This window comes from Clarias gariepinus, chromosome 13, assembly GCF_024256425.1.
Source record: "Clarias gariepinus isolate MV-2021 ecotype Netherlands chromosome 13, CGAR_prim_01v2, whole genome shotgun sequence".
NCBI lineage: Eukaryota > Metazoa > Chordata > Actinopteri > Siluriformes > Clariidae > Clarias > Clarias gariepinus.
The window spans coordinates 1,424,297-1,441,209 of record NC_071112.1 but is presented as its reverse complement, the minus strand read 5'-3'; the positions used below and the strand labels follow the sequence as shown (position 1 = coordinate 1,441,209).

The following is a 16,913-nucleotide window of genomic DNA, read 5'->3' as shown; positions in this document are numbered from 1 at the left end:
CATTCAATCAGGTAATAGTGGATGTAAAAACGCAATACTACATAAAGGTGCATTTTAGTCCAATGGAGGACAAAAACTATGATGTACTGGTGTCTCATCCAAGGTTTATTCCTGCCTTAGGCACAGAATTCACAAGACGATTCACCAGGAACCTGACCAGGATAAACAGCATGAAGACTGGACAGATGGATGGATGGACAGACGGACGAACTCAATCAGCATGATAAGCGGTAAACCAACCCTGAGCTGTGCCAGAAAAACATCTAAAAGTTGCAGCGATTCCAAACAGAATAAAAATGAAGCAAACCTTTATTACCTCTCGTTAACTTTATTACTCGTGTTTGGACAGTTACAGAGTCTCAGAAACGGGTCTATACTTAGAAACGTCATTAATCACTATGAGCGCCAAGACACATGGACAAAGGTGTGCAACATGTGCGGTAATGATTAAAGGAGACATGATAATGGACCTGATGAGGTGCTATATGTGCTCTTGAGTTTAAAACGCAGCAGGAACTGCGCTGTTTGTAAGGAAATTATTTCCCCAGACCGAATAAGCGAATAAACACAAACATCTGCAAAATGAGTAGATCTCCAAACAGTGGGTTGCTAGGAGCATCATGTCTGCAAATCAAATCTGTAAATAAATAAATATTCTGTAAAATATAATGCCGTTTACTGTACACTGGTACACCCTTAAACAACATCCGTCAGCGAGATTTCACTAGTCTGAGGTTCACTAAGGGAGATGCTAATGTTTTGGCTGGACTACATGGACACTGAACAAACACATGCAAAACAAAACAAAGAAAACAATAAAACCTGAAGAATGAGTCCAAATCAAATGTTGGATCAAGAACGGCAGCAAATCAGGTAACAAGGCTATGCTAAATACAGGTTTTATTACAATACATTTTATTACATATGTCTGTTTCTGATCATCACGCCTGAGTGTCGCTCCTGGAAGCGCAGAGGTCACATGACTGAAACTGATCTCCAATCTCATATTTAACTCTAATTTAGTGAAATATGTAACAGAACTAATAAAATCCCAGAACTCCAATGTCACCCCAATATCACTTACTCTCGCTCAACAGGAAGGATTATGTAAGGATATTTATTCATTTATAATTTATTTATTTATTTATTTTGTATAAGATTTAGTGAAGACGTAGCACCGCGCGTCCCAATAATGTTATCAAGGATGGTAGCAAGACGAAAAGGGAGCCGCTTTTAGTTTGGTTTTTAAAGCTGCCGGTGCAAAGAGGAATTATAAATTAATGTTAAATGAGGTTTAATGTCTATTTCATATTTTACTTCATTTACATGTCTTTTCTAAATATTGATTTTATTGTTTTTATATTTAAAAATATGAATATAATGATGGAAATTGGTAATATTGGTAAGATCTTTGGGTGGCTGGAACGGATTATCTGCATTTACATTATTTTCTATGAAAAAATGTGTTTCACAATATGATATTTCATCTCGATTACATTGGTACGCCAAGGTACCGCTGGATTTACTAGCTTGACTGATTTCTAGACTGTTCAAAAGCTCTTTATTCTTATAGTTAACCTGAACACTGATGAGTCAGAAACCCGAGTGAAGTTTAAAAGGTAGAAACTTACAGCAGCCATGGAGTTGATGCGGTCTATGTAGTAGTCGGGCCAGCTGGTCGCGAGTTTGTTGGGATCCTCTTGCTCCTAAATCAAGACGAAAAACAAAACAGGTTGAGTACAAAACCAAATATGTTCAGAAAACCGGTACAGACTTACAGTAACCTCAGAAATCACAAACATCCCACGTGTGTTTCTGATCATTTAGTAAAGAGATGAGAAAGCTACTATGAGATAATTCTACTGTCCATAGCCTGCAGATGCGTACACGTTGCAACTCGAGACTCTATGACTCTATACAATAAACCATTATATAAAGAGAAACAAACATGTTGATGTACAATTAGAAAAAATATGTCGACACACATTTAAGATAATATGTATGGAAATATTGTGTTTAATTATCAATATTAAACAGATAATAAAAACTGAACAGAATTTAACATGTTAAATTTATGTGGTATGAAATGATAATGCAAGATAATTACATTATACACTATAACTATTGGTCATAACGATATAAAATTAACAATTTTAATGCATGTATATTGTAACTAAGGAGAGACCCGGGTTCGATTGTTAGCTCGGGTAAAAGCACATTGTTCAGTTTTATTTAGTATTATAAAAATGCATAATCAAATTATGTGGGAAATACAAAAGCAAATTTCAATAATGCATTTGAATTAAGTAAATTCTGATACAAACAGCAAAGTGCTTCCAAAAGCTACAAGCTTTTTCTACAAGCTGTAGAAGTTTCCAAGATAAGGGACGTTAAGCCAAGAAGTAGGGTTAGCTTCTCCGTGTTGTTTCTTGCTATAGCACCCCTAGTGGCACCGCTAAGCACTTGCATCATGTTACGAGGTTTCAGGTGTCCCGCTCATGAACACAACGATGTGTGTAACCAGCCTTGCGTTGCTCAAACAGGCTGTGTACTCGTGTGAATCAACTTTCAGAACAAATTCCAAAACTCACTGACCACGTACAGTACAGTACAGTGCACGGCCTCGTCTCATTTGATCAGAGCAAACTTGCAGAGCAGGGTTTAATATAAATAAAAGCCACTGGGTGGTTGTTAAACATTTTCACACTAGACCAGTAATATCTAATAGCAAACACTTATTTTTTACCTTAAAATGTTCTGTTAAACTTTCGTAACAGAACAGAGAACAGCTAATAACACTACATTGACTTTTGCAAAAAAAAAAAAAAAAAAAAGCCAGATTGGGTTCAGGTTCGTCATCTCTGGTCTGGTCTGAGTCTGAACAGCTTTCAAAAGCAACACCTTTTCATTAGGACTTAGGACTTATATAACAGGACTCTAAATTAACGCAGGTCTCCCTGTATGCCACAAAACACACCACCCAAAGGATCTGCCGCCGATGTCTTGGTCACCACAGAGCCAGAGTCACGCCAGGGGCATCAGGGGAATCACTGGCTGCTTGTAATGTTCATTTATCAAAATCTAAATCACAAACGTTAGTTATGAGGTTCCTGAAGAAGCTCCTGAATGTGATTATTGTAAATTTCATTGCTCATGTTTTGCTCCCCCGATTAGATCTGTTCCTTTAGCTAGGTTTTCACCTTCATCGCGTGTTTGTAATCCCAGCTGCTGCCAAATGTTGTTAGTTCATCATTACTCCCTCAGGCCCATGCTCACTGATCTGATCACCACGTGCATCGTCTCACATAATAATCGATGTGAGCATCAGGTGGAGATACCCGAACCGCAGGCGGGCCACGTGGCCATCACTTCTCGTGCTGAGCATCAGTCAAGCTGTGGGCTAAATAAATTACTGCAGTTTATCACCAACCTGCCTTCAGAACAGAGATCTAGGTTCTCCTGTTCTTTAGCTTCCGTAAATGGTCATCTGTGTACAATTTCTCTTTCACCAGAACAACACTTCCTGCTGTAGATGTGGGTGATACCTGAGACCATGTGAAATGAGGACTGGTTTCTGTTTCAACCACAGTCGTTGTAGTTAAAAAAAAAAAAAAAACTGAAACAGTGTGAAGCGTTCGTGATTGATGAAGAGACGTGAACACCGATAGACCTACATGACATTTAATCTTAAAACTGCTCTCGCACCTGATAAGGTTACGCATAATGGAGAATGAAATGGCGTATGGAGGGGGAGAAAAGAGGCAACTTATAAATACCACTCAGGGTCGAGTCACTGCGGCGTTTCTTACACACCGAAGTGTATTGACGGCAAACAGAATAAAATGGGCGTATTGATGGGCGTTGGTGGCTCAAGTGGTGGGTTTCTCGCCTGCCATGTGGAAGACCCAGGTTCAGTCCTGACCCGATGGCCAAACCCCAGCCATTGGATGCAGTGCCGGTCCCAAGCCCGGATAAAAATGTGAGGGTTGCGCCAGGAAGGGTGACAAGGTGACTCGAAATGAACTTCTCCTCTGCAGCAGAGCTCAGTTTTGGTCTTGTTTTCCTGGGAAGGTCTTCATGAGGGACAGTTTCATCATGGAGCTTGATGGGTTTTACAAACAGACTCGACACGATACTGTTCTTACAAGAACCGTCTCAGAACAGCTGATGTTTATGTCTTAAACTAACAACTGACTGTCATTACTGCTCTTGTTACTTAATTACCCAACGCCATGTGCGTTATTTCATCCTTTGGAATCTCCAGTATTGGTCTAGGACATATAAAACAAATCCAAACATGTGTCCAGACTTTTAACTAGTACCCCATATGTGGTAGAACACTTTGGATCTGGCAGGTAACGCCGGCTCGTTCCACCGCCCACGACCGCATGTGTATTTCAGACCTGTGCGAAACACTGTGGGAGCAAAAGGTGGCCAGCACTTACAGCTAATTTCAGGCTAGGACCGTAGTTTATTCTGTAATTTGTTTACTTTTAATCCAGACTATGTTTGTTCATGTTGGCAGACTGATTCTAACCAGATTATCAGCTTAAAGACTGTTTTGTACCCTCTGCCTGCCGTGTAGAGAACATTGCCCCTGGCAGCACAGCCCGGTACAGAAGCGCTCATTAGAAGGTGGAGGGTTTGCTCCTGGCTACAGAGCAGGAGAGATGAGCGAGACGCGCCTGTTCGTTTTAAGGTTAACACAGTAGTTAACTGTTCCCTCTCTGTGTCAATATTTGTACCATTAAGGCACCCAGAGTGCAGCGAGGAACAATAAACATGACCCCAAGATCACGGCCAGCGGAGTAGAGGCTTACCATGGCAATGGGTCGAACAGAACAAAACGTACTGTATACACACCACTGTATTGCGTCTTCTCTATGTGGATTAAACACAATGAGGAGGAAAAAAGAGGCTGAGAAGATGCAAGAAGAGGGATTAAAAGAGAAGAAGGTGAAAAATGAGAAGATGCAGTAGAAAAAAAAAAGAGTTTAGTAAAGGAGATAAACAGATTGTAGTACAGGGAGGAGATGAAGGGGTGAAGGAAGAAAGGAAAGAAGAAGATGAATTTATATAGGAGCAAATAGGCAAGATGGAGTAGGATGGTGAGAGTGTGAAACAGGAAAAGAAAGTGAAGCCAGGTGTAAAGTAGATGAAGATGATGAAGAAGAATGAGATGGTGGAGACGGAGGAGGAAATGTAAGGGCATGAAAGAGAAGAATGAGGTGAAGATACAGAAACCAAAAGATAAGAAGGAAAAGGGTGGTGAAGATGTTTAGGGTGATGAATGAGAAGAAGAAAAATGAGAGGAGGAGAAAACGCAGGAGAACAAAGAGAAGAATGAGATGCACCAATCTTTCCAAACAGTTCAGCAAAGATCTGAATTGGAAAGAACTGGGTGAACCAGTGATGTTACATGTCCTCATTATGACCCTAATCCAACAACACACACACACAATGCCGTGTTCTCCCAGTGTTCTGAGACGTGTTTCTCTTTTATGCCTCCTCATGTACTAGATCACAACAGCGGGTTCTGGGAGCGCTTACGTTCAAGTCTCAGGGAATAGAATTCTATCGCGTCTCTTTCACGACCTGACCTCCGAGCGCGTGCATTCACTAAAGCGTTTTACCGCCTCTCCGCTTTCTGCGGTTTTGTTTTTTTCGAGTGGTGTATCCGTGCCTGAGATCGGGATGCAGTGTGTGTTTGTGAGGATTTGGGAACTTGTTGGCTGAACCCCGTGGACTCCTTCAGAGGAGCAGCTGTGTAAATGTGAAGGTGATGACACAGCTGCCAAAACACAAAATACTGCAGTTTACAAAAAGAGCATTCCCCTATAATAAACACGAGTACATGACTACTTATTGGCAGGACTGACGAGCTACGAATCAGGAAAACCGACTTCGGGGTTTGTTAAGAAGGAACCTTTGAAGGATCGAGTTTGTGAGCTGGAACACAAGCTTTCGCGGCGCGGAATGCAGCTCATTAACATGGGAAAAACAATTCCGCATCATTTTTCATGGGTTGTGTGTCCTTGTTTGCATGGTTGCTAGGGTTGAAACGATATGCGTGTGTGTACCGTACCGTTCAGCACAAGAGGTTCAGTTTGGTGCATCTAGGCTTTAACTGGTGCTGGGGCGTTTCCTCCAATCATTTGGTTAATTCAAATAAATCGAACAGGCAGCAGGTAACTGAGGACCTGCAGCAAACGGTTCAAGTGGTGCATCACAGATATGGAATTTGTACACGTCTAAAAACAGAAAAAAGAGGGAAACTGAATGTCTCCAAGATGTGGACGTACATGTTCTCTCTTAAACCGTGAACTGTATAGTCGAGTTTTGGATTTAACAAACGGATATGTAATACTTGTACTGTATATAAAGTAGAGAATCGCAATACAAATCAAATCGGCACCGTGGTATCGTGATAATATCGTATCGGCTGGTTCCTGGTGATTCTGTGATCCTGATCTACAGTGTCATTCATTTAAAGGTTACACGCTTTACTCTGTTTATTCCTCAAAGTGACGTCAAATCAACATGGCTGCTCACAGCATCAGAAATCAACAGAATAAAACTTCCTTCATTATTGTGATTCTGTTAGCATCATGATTTTATAAGCACCCCGATACGATACTAAATGTTTTTCAGATTTTAATACATATAAAACGTAATGCTGTTACTGTTAATAAACCTATATGTTTATTTAAAAACGGCAGGGGTCCGTTCTTCGTACATTGTAACTCAGTTAGCTGGATTTGATTGTTGTGGATTTGTCCTGATCTTGGATTGTTTCGTTTTTTTTTATTTGCTTCTCGCATTTGTTGTCATAGCAACATATCCGTAAGCTTGAACCTGCTCGGAAGCAGCTTTATTTCATGTAAACAGGATTTAGCCTGCGCTCCTGGCGGGTTATGATTGGTTGAAATGGCGAGGTCACATCTGATTGGTTAAAGAGCACGACTGACGCGGACTGACTCACGTGGAAAAAGAAAAGTATATGCCCCCTGCCATGGACTACAAACACACACATAATCGCTATCAAATATTATATTAGAACATAAATTCATAGGTTTATTATCAAATATGATATTACTATTATAATGAACCCTAGTCAAGACCATTTATACAAATTCTTGTTTAATGTTTATTTTGTAACACATTTATTTTTCAGGGGTTTGTCATGAAAATATGCAAATAAATATTTATATATATTAAAAATAAATATTTTATAATGATAAATCGGACGAAACTAATTTTATTATAAAATAACCAATATAAAAGTATACATGTTGTATTTGAAAAAAAAATTATATTTCTATTTTTGCATATACAACATTTATTTTTAGATTTATTATTTTATTTTATTGTCTCATGTAATTTGTGTCATGTCATTAACCTATGAATTTATGTTCTAATATAATATTTAATAGCGATTATGTGTGTGTGTGGGGGGGGGGGGCAATCCATGGCAGGGGGGCATTTCAGAGCATAGCAGGTGTTACAAAAAAAGTTGAGCCGCTCTTTTTCCATTTCGTCAACCAATCGGAGGGCTTGTGATCAGTGTTTCTACTGTCGATCATATCGCCTTTTAAACCAACGCACGAGCGCACAATAATCCTAGACAACTCAATCCAGCTCTACTCATCATCAACAACAGGTGAGCTCGAAGAACGAACTTAGCCAGATCATAATTAGCACAATGATCTCATCTTAGATGTGTCAATTCATCTCGGATGTGTCAAGCGACGTACGAAGAACGGACCCAAGGTTTGTGCCTTTTTTACTTGTCGCACGATGACGAGACAATTTCACATATTTTCTTGTAATTATCTTGTAATGATGACCGTAACTAATATCCGCTCCAGTCAGGAAAAGCACAACCGCGACCCTTTTTCCTCAAACAGGCAAATAAACGCCGGGCGAGAGAGAAGAAATACACAGGACATTTGAATTACTGCACAAATTGACGTTTCCTCGAGTTAGAGCTCATTACGCGAGACTGCGCTCACGGGGGACGGCTTCAGGCCTTCACGCAGAATGCTGATAATGTGGACGGAACAAAATCCAGGGAAACGTGTTCCTGGTTATTCCACCAGAGTGATGACTTCGGTTAAGAATACAAAGAGACAGGAGACTTGTAAATATTTCCTCTGGAGACTTCGTGCAGGTATTTGGTTTGCTTAGGACCTGGCTTGTGGTCGACCAGAATGTATAAACAGGCAGAAACGTAAGCGCTAACGCTACAGAGATCCATATGGCTAGCTGTTCACGGTCGCGCGGTTGTTCCTTCATCCTTACCCGAGCGGTGCAAAGCAATGACGCTAACTGTATCCGTTTCTGTTTAGTGCGTTAACCATCATCTTTATCTGTAATTAAACCCAAAATGGTGTTGTCTAAACCTGAAAGTGTTTTTATTTCTTTAAATTAAATACGCCAGCACTGACAGCATGTCTGTAAATTCTAATCAGTGACCGTTCTTCAACCTGAGAGACACGATTCGAGTTCATATGGACTCATGAACAAACAATCGAGTTGAATTTTTGGGCATTGTTGTTTTAATTATTATTATTATTCAATTCACTAACACTTCTATTTCTCACAGGTTGTCAAATGTTAAAAACTACTAAAAAAATTTAAAACATTAAAATGCTGTGTGTTGTTTAAGTGGTACATTTCGTACAAAACTATTATTTTCTTCGGATGAACTTCTGCTCCACACTCCAGTCCAGTAGGTGGCGCTATTGCCAAATGGCCATAAAATCAAAAGCAAGAGGAGTGATAACCCTACAAACCGTGAACCTTTTTTTTTATAGAACTTTATCAACAGTTTGTATTTTAATTCTACATGAACAAATTTTAATAGTGTAAAACTGATTCTAACTTAAAAATTGATTCAATTAATCCATTTGGTTTTACGAAAGACTGAATGAACTGCAGAATCGATTTTAATCAAAGTCATGAAGACTAAGAGCAACGACTTTTATTAGACACTTATGGACGCTTTATGGCTTTATGTGTTCCTCATATCGCTGATGGAGATGTGATTATCGCTGCTGTACCACCCAACAGTTCACAGCACATGTACGGCTCTGTGTATTTATTGTCCTGCTCGGCTTAACTTTATCTAAGAAGTTTATTATATGTAGGAGGCTGGAGACCGGCTTTAGACTGTACACGCCGTCACGCATGCTCACAAGGGGAAATGGAAGAAAGCACTTAATTTTCTATATCTCATGAATACATACTAATATATACAGGTCTAATAACTAGAGAACCCTGAAGGAAAACAGATAGAAGTAAGCAGCGATGCCAGAAATGTCCGTTGGTCTCGACTGGAGACGTCTCCAGGACTGAGTTTTATTTTTGCTCGCAGTGTTTCCCCATTTATAATTGGTTTGGTTTCCCCCAAATATAAATTAACTTGTAGACTAATTTAAAGGGCACCTATTATGTAAAACCCACCATTTGATCATTTTCAGACATTTACGTACGTGTGTGTGTGTGTGTGTTTGTTAGGGAAGGGAAAAAATCTTTTCTTTTTTCTTTTTTTTTTTTAACATTTTAGTCTAATGCTAACAAGCTGTTTAAATCTCCTATCTGGTATGACATAATTCCTGGCACTCAATCAATTAATAAATAAGTAAATAAACAAGAGTAGGATATACAGTATATTTGCATGGCCCCTGCTCGAGCTTGATTCCTTGGGTCTATTTTTAGAGAAGTTCAGGGCAGTAGCTCAGCCACGCGTACTGTAAAGCTACAGACACTGAAACAGCGTGTTCGAAACAGGAGCGTAACACTGATCTTGCATTCGGACGTCCCTGCAATTCCGAGAGTGTTATTTCAGCTGGAACATTACAAGACACAAATGAAACAGCAATTCAGTTCGGACGTCCGACTTCAGCTGCAGGAATCCACCTTAGAGCACAATGCAATGCCTTATCCAGATCTGTACGTTCCCTTTATTCTTGACGTTAGAGGACGGGCCGTCTCTGCCAAAGTGCCGTGCATTATTTTCTAAACTATTAAGAAGCTCCATGTGCTAGTTATTGAAGAATATAAATACTTTAATCTTTTGTATCAGTAGAAGCCCGGAGCAAACTGTGACATTCCTAACGAGAGCTCAAGCATTTCTTGCCCTGTTTATCCCGTTTCATCAAAACAACACACTTCTTCTGCAGGACACAAGCCAGGAAAAGGCTCGTTTTCGGATCAGGGGAAAAGAAAACATGTCTTTAGAAAAGGCCACTATTCCAAGACAAAAGAGAATGGCTCCATTCATTTTGCTTATTATTCTGGATCTGACAGAATAAGAAAAAGAAATATATGCTCCCAAATGAAATGGTGCTTAAAAAAACTTTTCGATTAACTTTCAGACATATCTTATAATGACACCCTAATCCCCAAAAAGTCGGATCCAAATAAACAGCAAGTTCAAGACCTCCATGCAAACACAAAGAGTGACTGTGTGCCTCTACTCACTTCAATCAAGGCAATCAAATCACTCCGAGTGCATTACCACAAGGCGAAAAGTGCATGAACCATTTACAACGGGGTCTCGACCACAAGCACGCAAACATGCACGCACAGCCAGCAGTGTTGCACAAATTCTGTCCGACAGCCAAGTTATTCACATTCGGAGCCGGAATGCACCGGGGTGTTTATTAAGGCTATTATCACTACTCCGTCCTGGAGCTGCTCGAGTGTCTGTGCGTGTCATCTGTGGAACTCTGTGTGCCTTTACGCTATTGCAGAATGTTCGACCACTGAAAATGTGGATTAGTCTGGACTTTATTAAATAGTTTCCATGGATAAGTGACCACAGCACAGTCTGAAACGGGGCTTTTAAAAGGGGCCAAACATTCACAAACTGACAACTGCTTAAAATTTTTTTTTTTTAAAGTTTGGTAACATGGTCACGCTCCCTTGATTGCTTGATTCTGATTGGTCAGAAAGTGTTTCTAATTATACATTAGCTCTGATGCTTATTATAAAAATCGACTTAAATTTCGTTTAAATTTAAGTAGTCGCGAGTTAAAATGGCGCAATTTGTGCTTCCATGCTGGAAGTAAATATCTATACAATCCTATATTTTTTTAAAAAAGTATTTTGTTGCTGCCTTCCGATGTGTGAATAGCCACCTGTAGGATTATAGAGGAACTGCAGCATTTTAGAAACACTAATGCAAATATCTAAAAAAATAATAAAAAATTATTTTTCTACATAACAGCATGCACAGACGTATTTTATTCCTTACAGACTTCGGACACAGGGCAATGTCCCTTCCCCGAGTAGTCAGGTTGCTCTGGCTGTCCTGGGATTTAAACTCATAACCTTTCAGTCTCATTTACATTTACATATCTGCCAAACACTTTTATCCAAAGTGAAGCGAGACGGCGTACAGTTAAAGGCTGGGTAACTTGACACCGTCGGCTTTGTAGATTTGGGATTTAAACTCACAACCTTCAGACACACAGTGCAAGCACTGAACAATGTCAAACCAATTTCTGCACAGAAGTTTTTAGAACAGAAATTTAACAGCTGCCAATATTTTAAGCAAATTGCATCAGCACAACTTTACGTACAGCAAGCCAAACACAACAGTCTGGCGTCTGGAATATTCCAAAGTATGAGCGTGTCTCTGAAACGGAATAATATGGGAATATTCTACGCTACCCATCTGGGCACGACTTTACTTTGTAGAACAGAACAAGGGGTTTGAATTTTCCAGTAAGTCACAGGGTCTAATGCTTTGTATACATTGTGCTGCATTTTAATCTGGCATGTGCCGGATTTACAGAAGACCTTCTCAACTGTAGCCAATGGGAATCTTTTTTTTTTTTTTTCTCTCTCTCTTTCTGTTTTTCCCCCCCGAGCAAAGCCTCGCCTGGTTCTGGTTCTCCCACCCCTCCTCCTTTCGAACATTCTGCACTGACGAGAGACCCGTCAGGCTTTTTTGCTTTCTGAAAACTGTCAAAAAGAGAGAACATTGGCTGCAGATGACTTGGTTCCAGCAGGCATGGCAGGAACCCCTTTTCTCGCCAAACCACACACTTAAAAAAAAAAGAAAAGAAAAAGCAAAACTGCACAACACCCCACCCTGCCTGCAATACCAAACCAGCCATCAGGACCAGAGGGTGTAACGGGCTTGGGGAAGGCCGGTGTTTTAGATCAGACTCTGTGTGCTGTAGGTTTTACGACGATAAAACGCCTGTCAAGGTCTAAAATCTGCAGGTTGCCAAACCAGAACTGCAGAAAGTTCACTGGTTTCGGTTCACTCCGCCAAAGGAATAGTAATTACCAATACACGAGCCAGAGAACAGCCATGTGCATTTGTTTAATGTGAGATCCGGTAAGGCTTTCACTGGCCGCCACAGCACTCTTACTGTAATCAAAGAGAGAGAGAGAGAGAAATATCCCGAGAGTGGCCGACCACAAACTGAAACGTAGGCCCTGTTCGGCAGAGAAAGGGAGGAGATAAGTGTGATGAGTATGGTGAACATCTTAGCTTGCGGTTTCAACGGGGCAGCGGTTACACATTTGCATTTCAAAGCTGAAAAAGTTCTACAGTTCTTTGTCTGAAAGCGAGTTATCATCCTGCGATTAAAAAAATAAAAAAATAAATAAAAACTTTATCTAATACTCCAGTAAAGTGTTCTTACAGGAACCTGAGAAGCAGTTTGGAAATGATTAAACACTGACCTTCTTCTTGCTGCAGTAGATCTGCCATTTCTTCTCAGCAGGCAGGGCGAACATGGCCTCTCTGTTCTTGTCGGTGAGATCCAGTTCATCCTGCGGGCGAAAAGACACAAGTAAGACTGAGACACTAATGAAACACTCAAGAGTATGAAGACAGGATATTATACAGAAGGAGAATTATAGCATCAAAAGAATAACATTCACCAACATCCAAATGTACATCCATGTACATTTATTCCATATATTTATGACCTGCTTATATTTATGCATTACACACCTATTATGTATTATCATAAACATTAAAACCTCCGATTGCGAGTAACTTGGTCTGCAAGCATTTTGCAAGACAAGCAAAAAAGTAAAAAAAAAAAAAACAACTCGATAAACAAGCAAGATCTTAAAATACGAATAGTAAGCATGTGCTGTGTCTTCAGAGCATCATGGGATCACAGCTGAGCAGGTTTATTTTACTTTTACTTTATATTTTGTATTAATAATTTTGTGTGACTATTTTTTGCGTTGTGGAACGCATCATCAAAGTTCCCATTAATTCCTATGGGGGAATTTGCTTTGATGTACAAGTGCTTTGGATGAACAAGCATGAAGTATGCTCGCAACCCAAAATTTTACTGTATCATATAATCATTCACACACTTACACCAATCAGACATAACACTAACACCACCACCAGGTGTCAACTATACTTACTAGAGCCAGCATGAAAATGTACAATTCAGTATTTTGCAGACACCCTCATCGAGAGCGACTTTGTTTATCTCATTATACATCTGAGGGCTAAGGGCGTTGCTCAAGGGCCCAACAGGGGCAACTTGGTGGTGGTGGGGTTTAAACCTGGGACCTTCCGGACTATAGTCCAATGCCTTAACCACTGAGCTACCCCTGAACCCCTGTCCTTAATAATAAAATAAATTAAACCCACTCCTTATCCATGCCTCTAGAATTATTATTATTATTATTTTTTGGGAAGCTGTCTTAAAGTTCACCTCCTATTCAAATGGTTCAAATCTATCAATTTAAAACATTCTATCTGTACAATCTGAAGAATGTATTGGTATCCCTCTGTATGCATAAATAACAAACCTCGAAATTAGACCTTATGTGCTTCTCAATCTAGAAATCAGATCTTATTCAGTTGGTGTTGTGGGCTGAGGGGTATAACACGATCCCTCGAGTTCGCTCAAAATTCAGTGGAATTCACATTAAGCTAAACTAATATTGATTCACCTGATCGCTACGAATAAAAACATACATCAACTATTCCCACACACACACTCAACTATGTCCAACTACTAAATATGTCCAGATTTTGGTCAAACCGCATTTACATTTGATTTGATTATATAAAATGCCTGGGTTTCAGACACACCCAGAATGCTTTGGTACACAGAGTCACTGAGAAAACACAAGTTATGGATTGCACCCTGGCATTTGGTGCGATGTGGTTTGAAGACAGAAAGTGAACAAAGGTTCGCCTTTGTGTGTATTTTTTGTATGAAGGAGGGACAGGAAAGATGATTCACAAACTATTCACCAACTATCAAGATGGAAGGAAGTCATATAAGGCCCCGAGGGAACCAACAGGAAGCTGTAGACTCCAACAGCAATCAGCTAGCCAGAGATGAGCCAGAACAGAGGTCTATAAGGCCTTAATGTATATAAGACAGCACTAGTACGTCTACTGTGGTGCGTGAGTGTCATCAGTAAGGAGGACTAGAAGTAAACCGACACGGTACCTCGTCCAAACCAACTGCTTAACAGACGCAGTTCGGCCCATAACGGGTCAGCGAGTCTGGTTTGGCTCGGGTTCTCCGGTCCTCGCTTCCCCGGCCGCCCTTTCTCCTGCTCCAGCTGCTGAATCACGGTATGCGGGCAAAGCTGGGGTTTACTGAGGACATGGATATGACCGAGGCAAAGGCATTCAGGAAGCACCTACCCACCCAGAGCTTTTGGCTTTAAGGGAAGAGGGCGAGTTCAATCCTACTGGCATCCACCCTGCCCCCTCCACCCACTGAGTGCACACCGAGTACGTCTGCGTCCTAATAAGCAGCCTTGACTCACACTTCCTAATTTTTTCCAGCAGAGTAATGATCCAGGCCGCACGGTGATGTAGAATGTGAATGTTCTCCGTGTGTTTGCTGGGCTTCCTCCGGATGCTCCGGTTTCCTCACGCATTCCAAAGGCATGCGGTGTAGACTAATTGCCATTTCCAAATTGCTTGTAGCGTGTGAGTGTGTCCTGTGATGGACTGGCACCCCGCCCTGTCCCCGGATTCCCATGGGATAGGCTCCAGCCCTCCCGCAACCCTGGACAGTGATAAGAGTTATGGAGAATGAGCCAGAGTGGGCAGGGGTAGCTCAGTGGTTAATGCGGAGAACTACTGATTAGAAGGTTGTAGATTCAAACCCCACCACCAAGTTCCTACTATTGGCTCTTAAGCAAGACCCTCAACTGCTTTGGTGTATAATGAGATTAAAAATCAAAGTCGCTATGGATAAGTAATGATCTCAAGCTCTGATTAGTCTGGATTCAGGTCAGAGTTACAGTCCGGTTTAGGATTGAACACAATATTGTTTATTAATCAGCCCAGCAAATAAAGACCTTCTAACGAGCTTTAATGACTCGATTCAATTATAAAAAAAAAAATCCATGGGCATAAATAGAGTAATAATGTAAATTAATGATCTAGCTCATGATTAACTCTCAGACATGGACGGTTCATCACTTATTGCTTTAATAGATGCCAATATACTGTATATTGTACTTACAATGTGTATAGTAACACGCTATACGTGTGATCATGGTAGAAAAACCTGTCTCGTCTAGACCAGTATTTTAAGGTAAATCCAGTCCAACCTGCAACAGAAACCTTTCCCTTATGCGCCTGGATTGAAATCGCACTACATCCCGACAGACACTACGAGACGCGGATATAGAATTGAATAAACAGTCATGTGTCCTCTGTGGACCAGATGTTCGCTTAGTGGTGCTGATGTTGCTCAAATAATATCAACAGTCCACTTCCTGTACGTTCCCACACAAACGCCTGCTGCTCTCTCGTTCTCGTATGATACACTAAACACCTTTTTGCATTAATTTCAGTGATTTAGGATTTCTCTCCATCTGCGCAATTTCAAAAGGGGTCCAAGATTCCAAGTTGTTTTCCTCTTGTTTTTTTCCAGATAAGATTTCTCCAGAGACCGTGCCAGGGTTGGATTTTTTCAATTTTATTTATTTTTTTATTTTGGGTTAAGATGAGCTACGAACACATGGCTGCCACATGTCCACTCGCCTCTCACCCAGTCCCGTCGAGCTCTTTAAACGTTCACGTTTTACTGTCACAGACTTTAACCAAAAACCCTCGGGTTGTGTGAACTTAAATAACCCTAAATCCACAGCGGGCATTTACTGAAAAAAAAAAAAACATTCTTGTACGCTGGGCATATATTTAGATATTTTTATATTGTTTGTTCTACGCACTCATGCGCTGATCGCTCGCTCGCGTCCTCGCTCGGGATCAGCATCGCTACAGGAAAAGAAGCTGCACGTTATGTTACAAACAACATCCGGGGTTCACATGGGAACGTAAAACTTAACAAGAAACCCACTTCAAAAACTATACGGATTTATGCAATCCAGTCGGCTAAGAAAAATATTCCTGCTTTCAAATCCATTCCCCAGATAAACAACATCCATCTTCTTCACTACTCTCACACGTGTGATACACTCTCTGGTTATTAAAAAAAAAAATAAAAAAGCTACTGTTAGTTTTTAGAGTCTGAGATCTGTGCAAAAAGTTAAATCTAATGAATGTGAGCATCGCAGAGTTCCCATGATGCATTACAGCTCAGCATGTGCACTGCTCTAAAGCCGTAAAAAAATTTTTTTGTGTGTGTGAGTGTGTGTGTGTGTGTGTGTGTGTGTGTGAGTGATAGGATAGTCACTCGAGTGTGTGATGTGGCGTCTGCTGTAAAGGACTGGACCAGTCGCGTGCCCTTATTAAGGTTAGTCTGACTGGGTTTGGATTTGGTTTTGAGCTGAAATAAGGGCCTGGTTACCTTCACGCTTTAGCGAGATACAGTGCTTTGCATAAGTATTCACCCCCTTGAGAATTTCCATATTTTGCCCTCCAAGAGCAAGAAACTGGGATTAGGGATTTGAGAGGTGGTGAGTGACTTCTGTTGGACTGTCTC

The 16,913-nt window shown here is 40.6% G+C and overlaps 1 protein-coding gene across 5 annotated transcripts in view; it reads right to left on the bottom strand.

Moving 5' to 3' along the window:
- The window catches only part of daam2 (dishevelled associated activator of morphogenesis 2), a 107,063-nt gene that overhangs the window by 44,797 nt on the left and 45,353 nt on the right, over positions 1-16,913 (bottom strand). For all 5 annotated transcript variants that reach the window (XM_053509433.1, XM_053509436.1, XM_053509435.1 and 2 more), the window contains exons 3-4: positions 12,706-12,795; positions 1,632-1,706 (exon numbers count right to left, since the gene is read on the bottom strand). In XM_053509433.1, the coding sequence (XP_053365408.1) occupies positions 1,632-1,706; positions 12,706-12,795 (165 nt within the window). The remainder of the gene's footprint in view (positions 1-1,631; positions 1,707-12,705; positions 12,796-16,913) is intronic.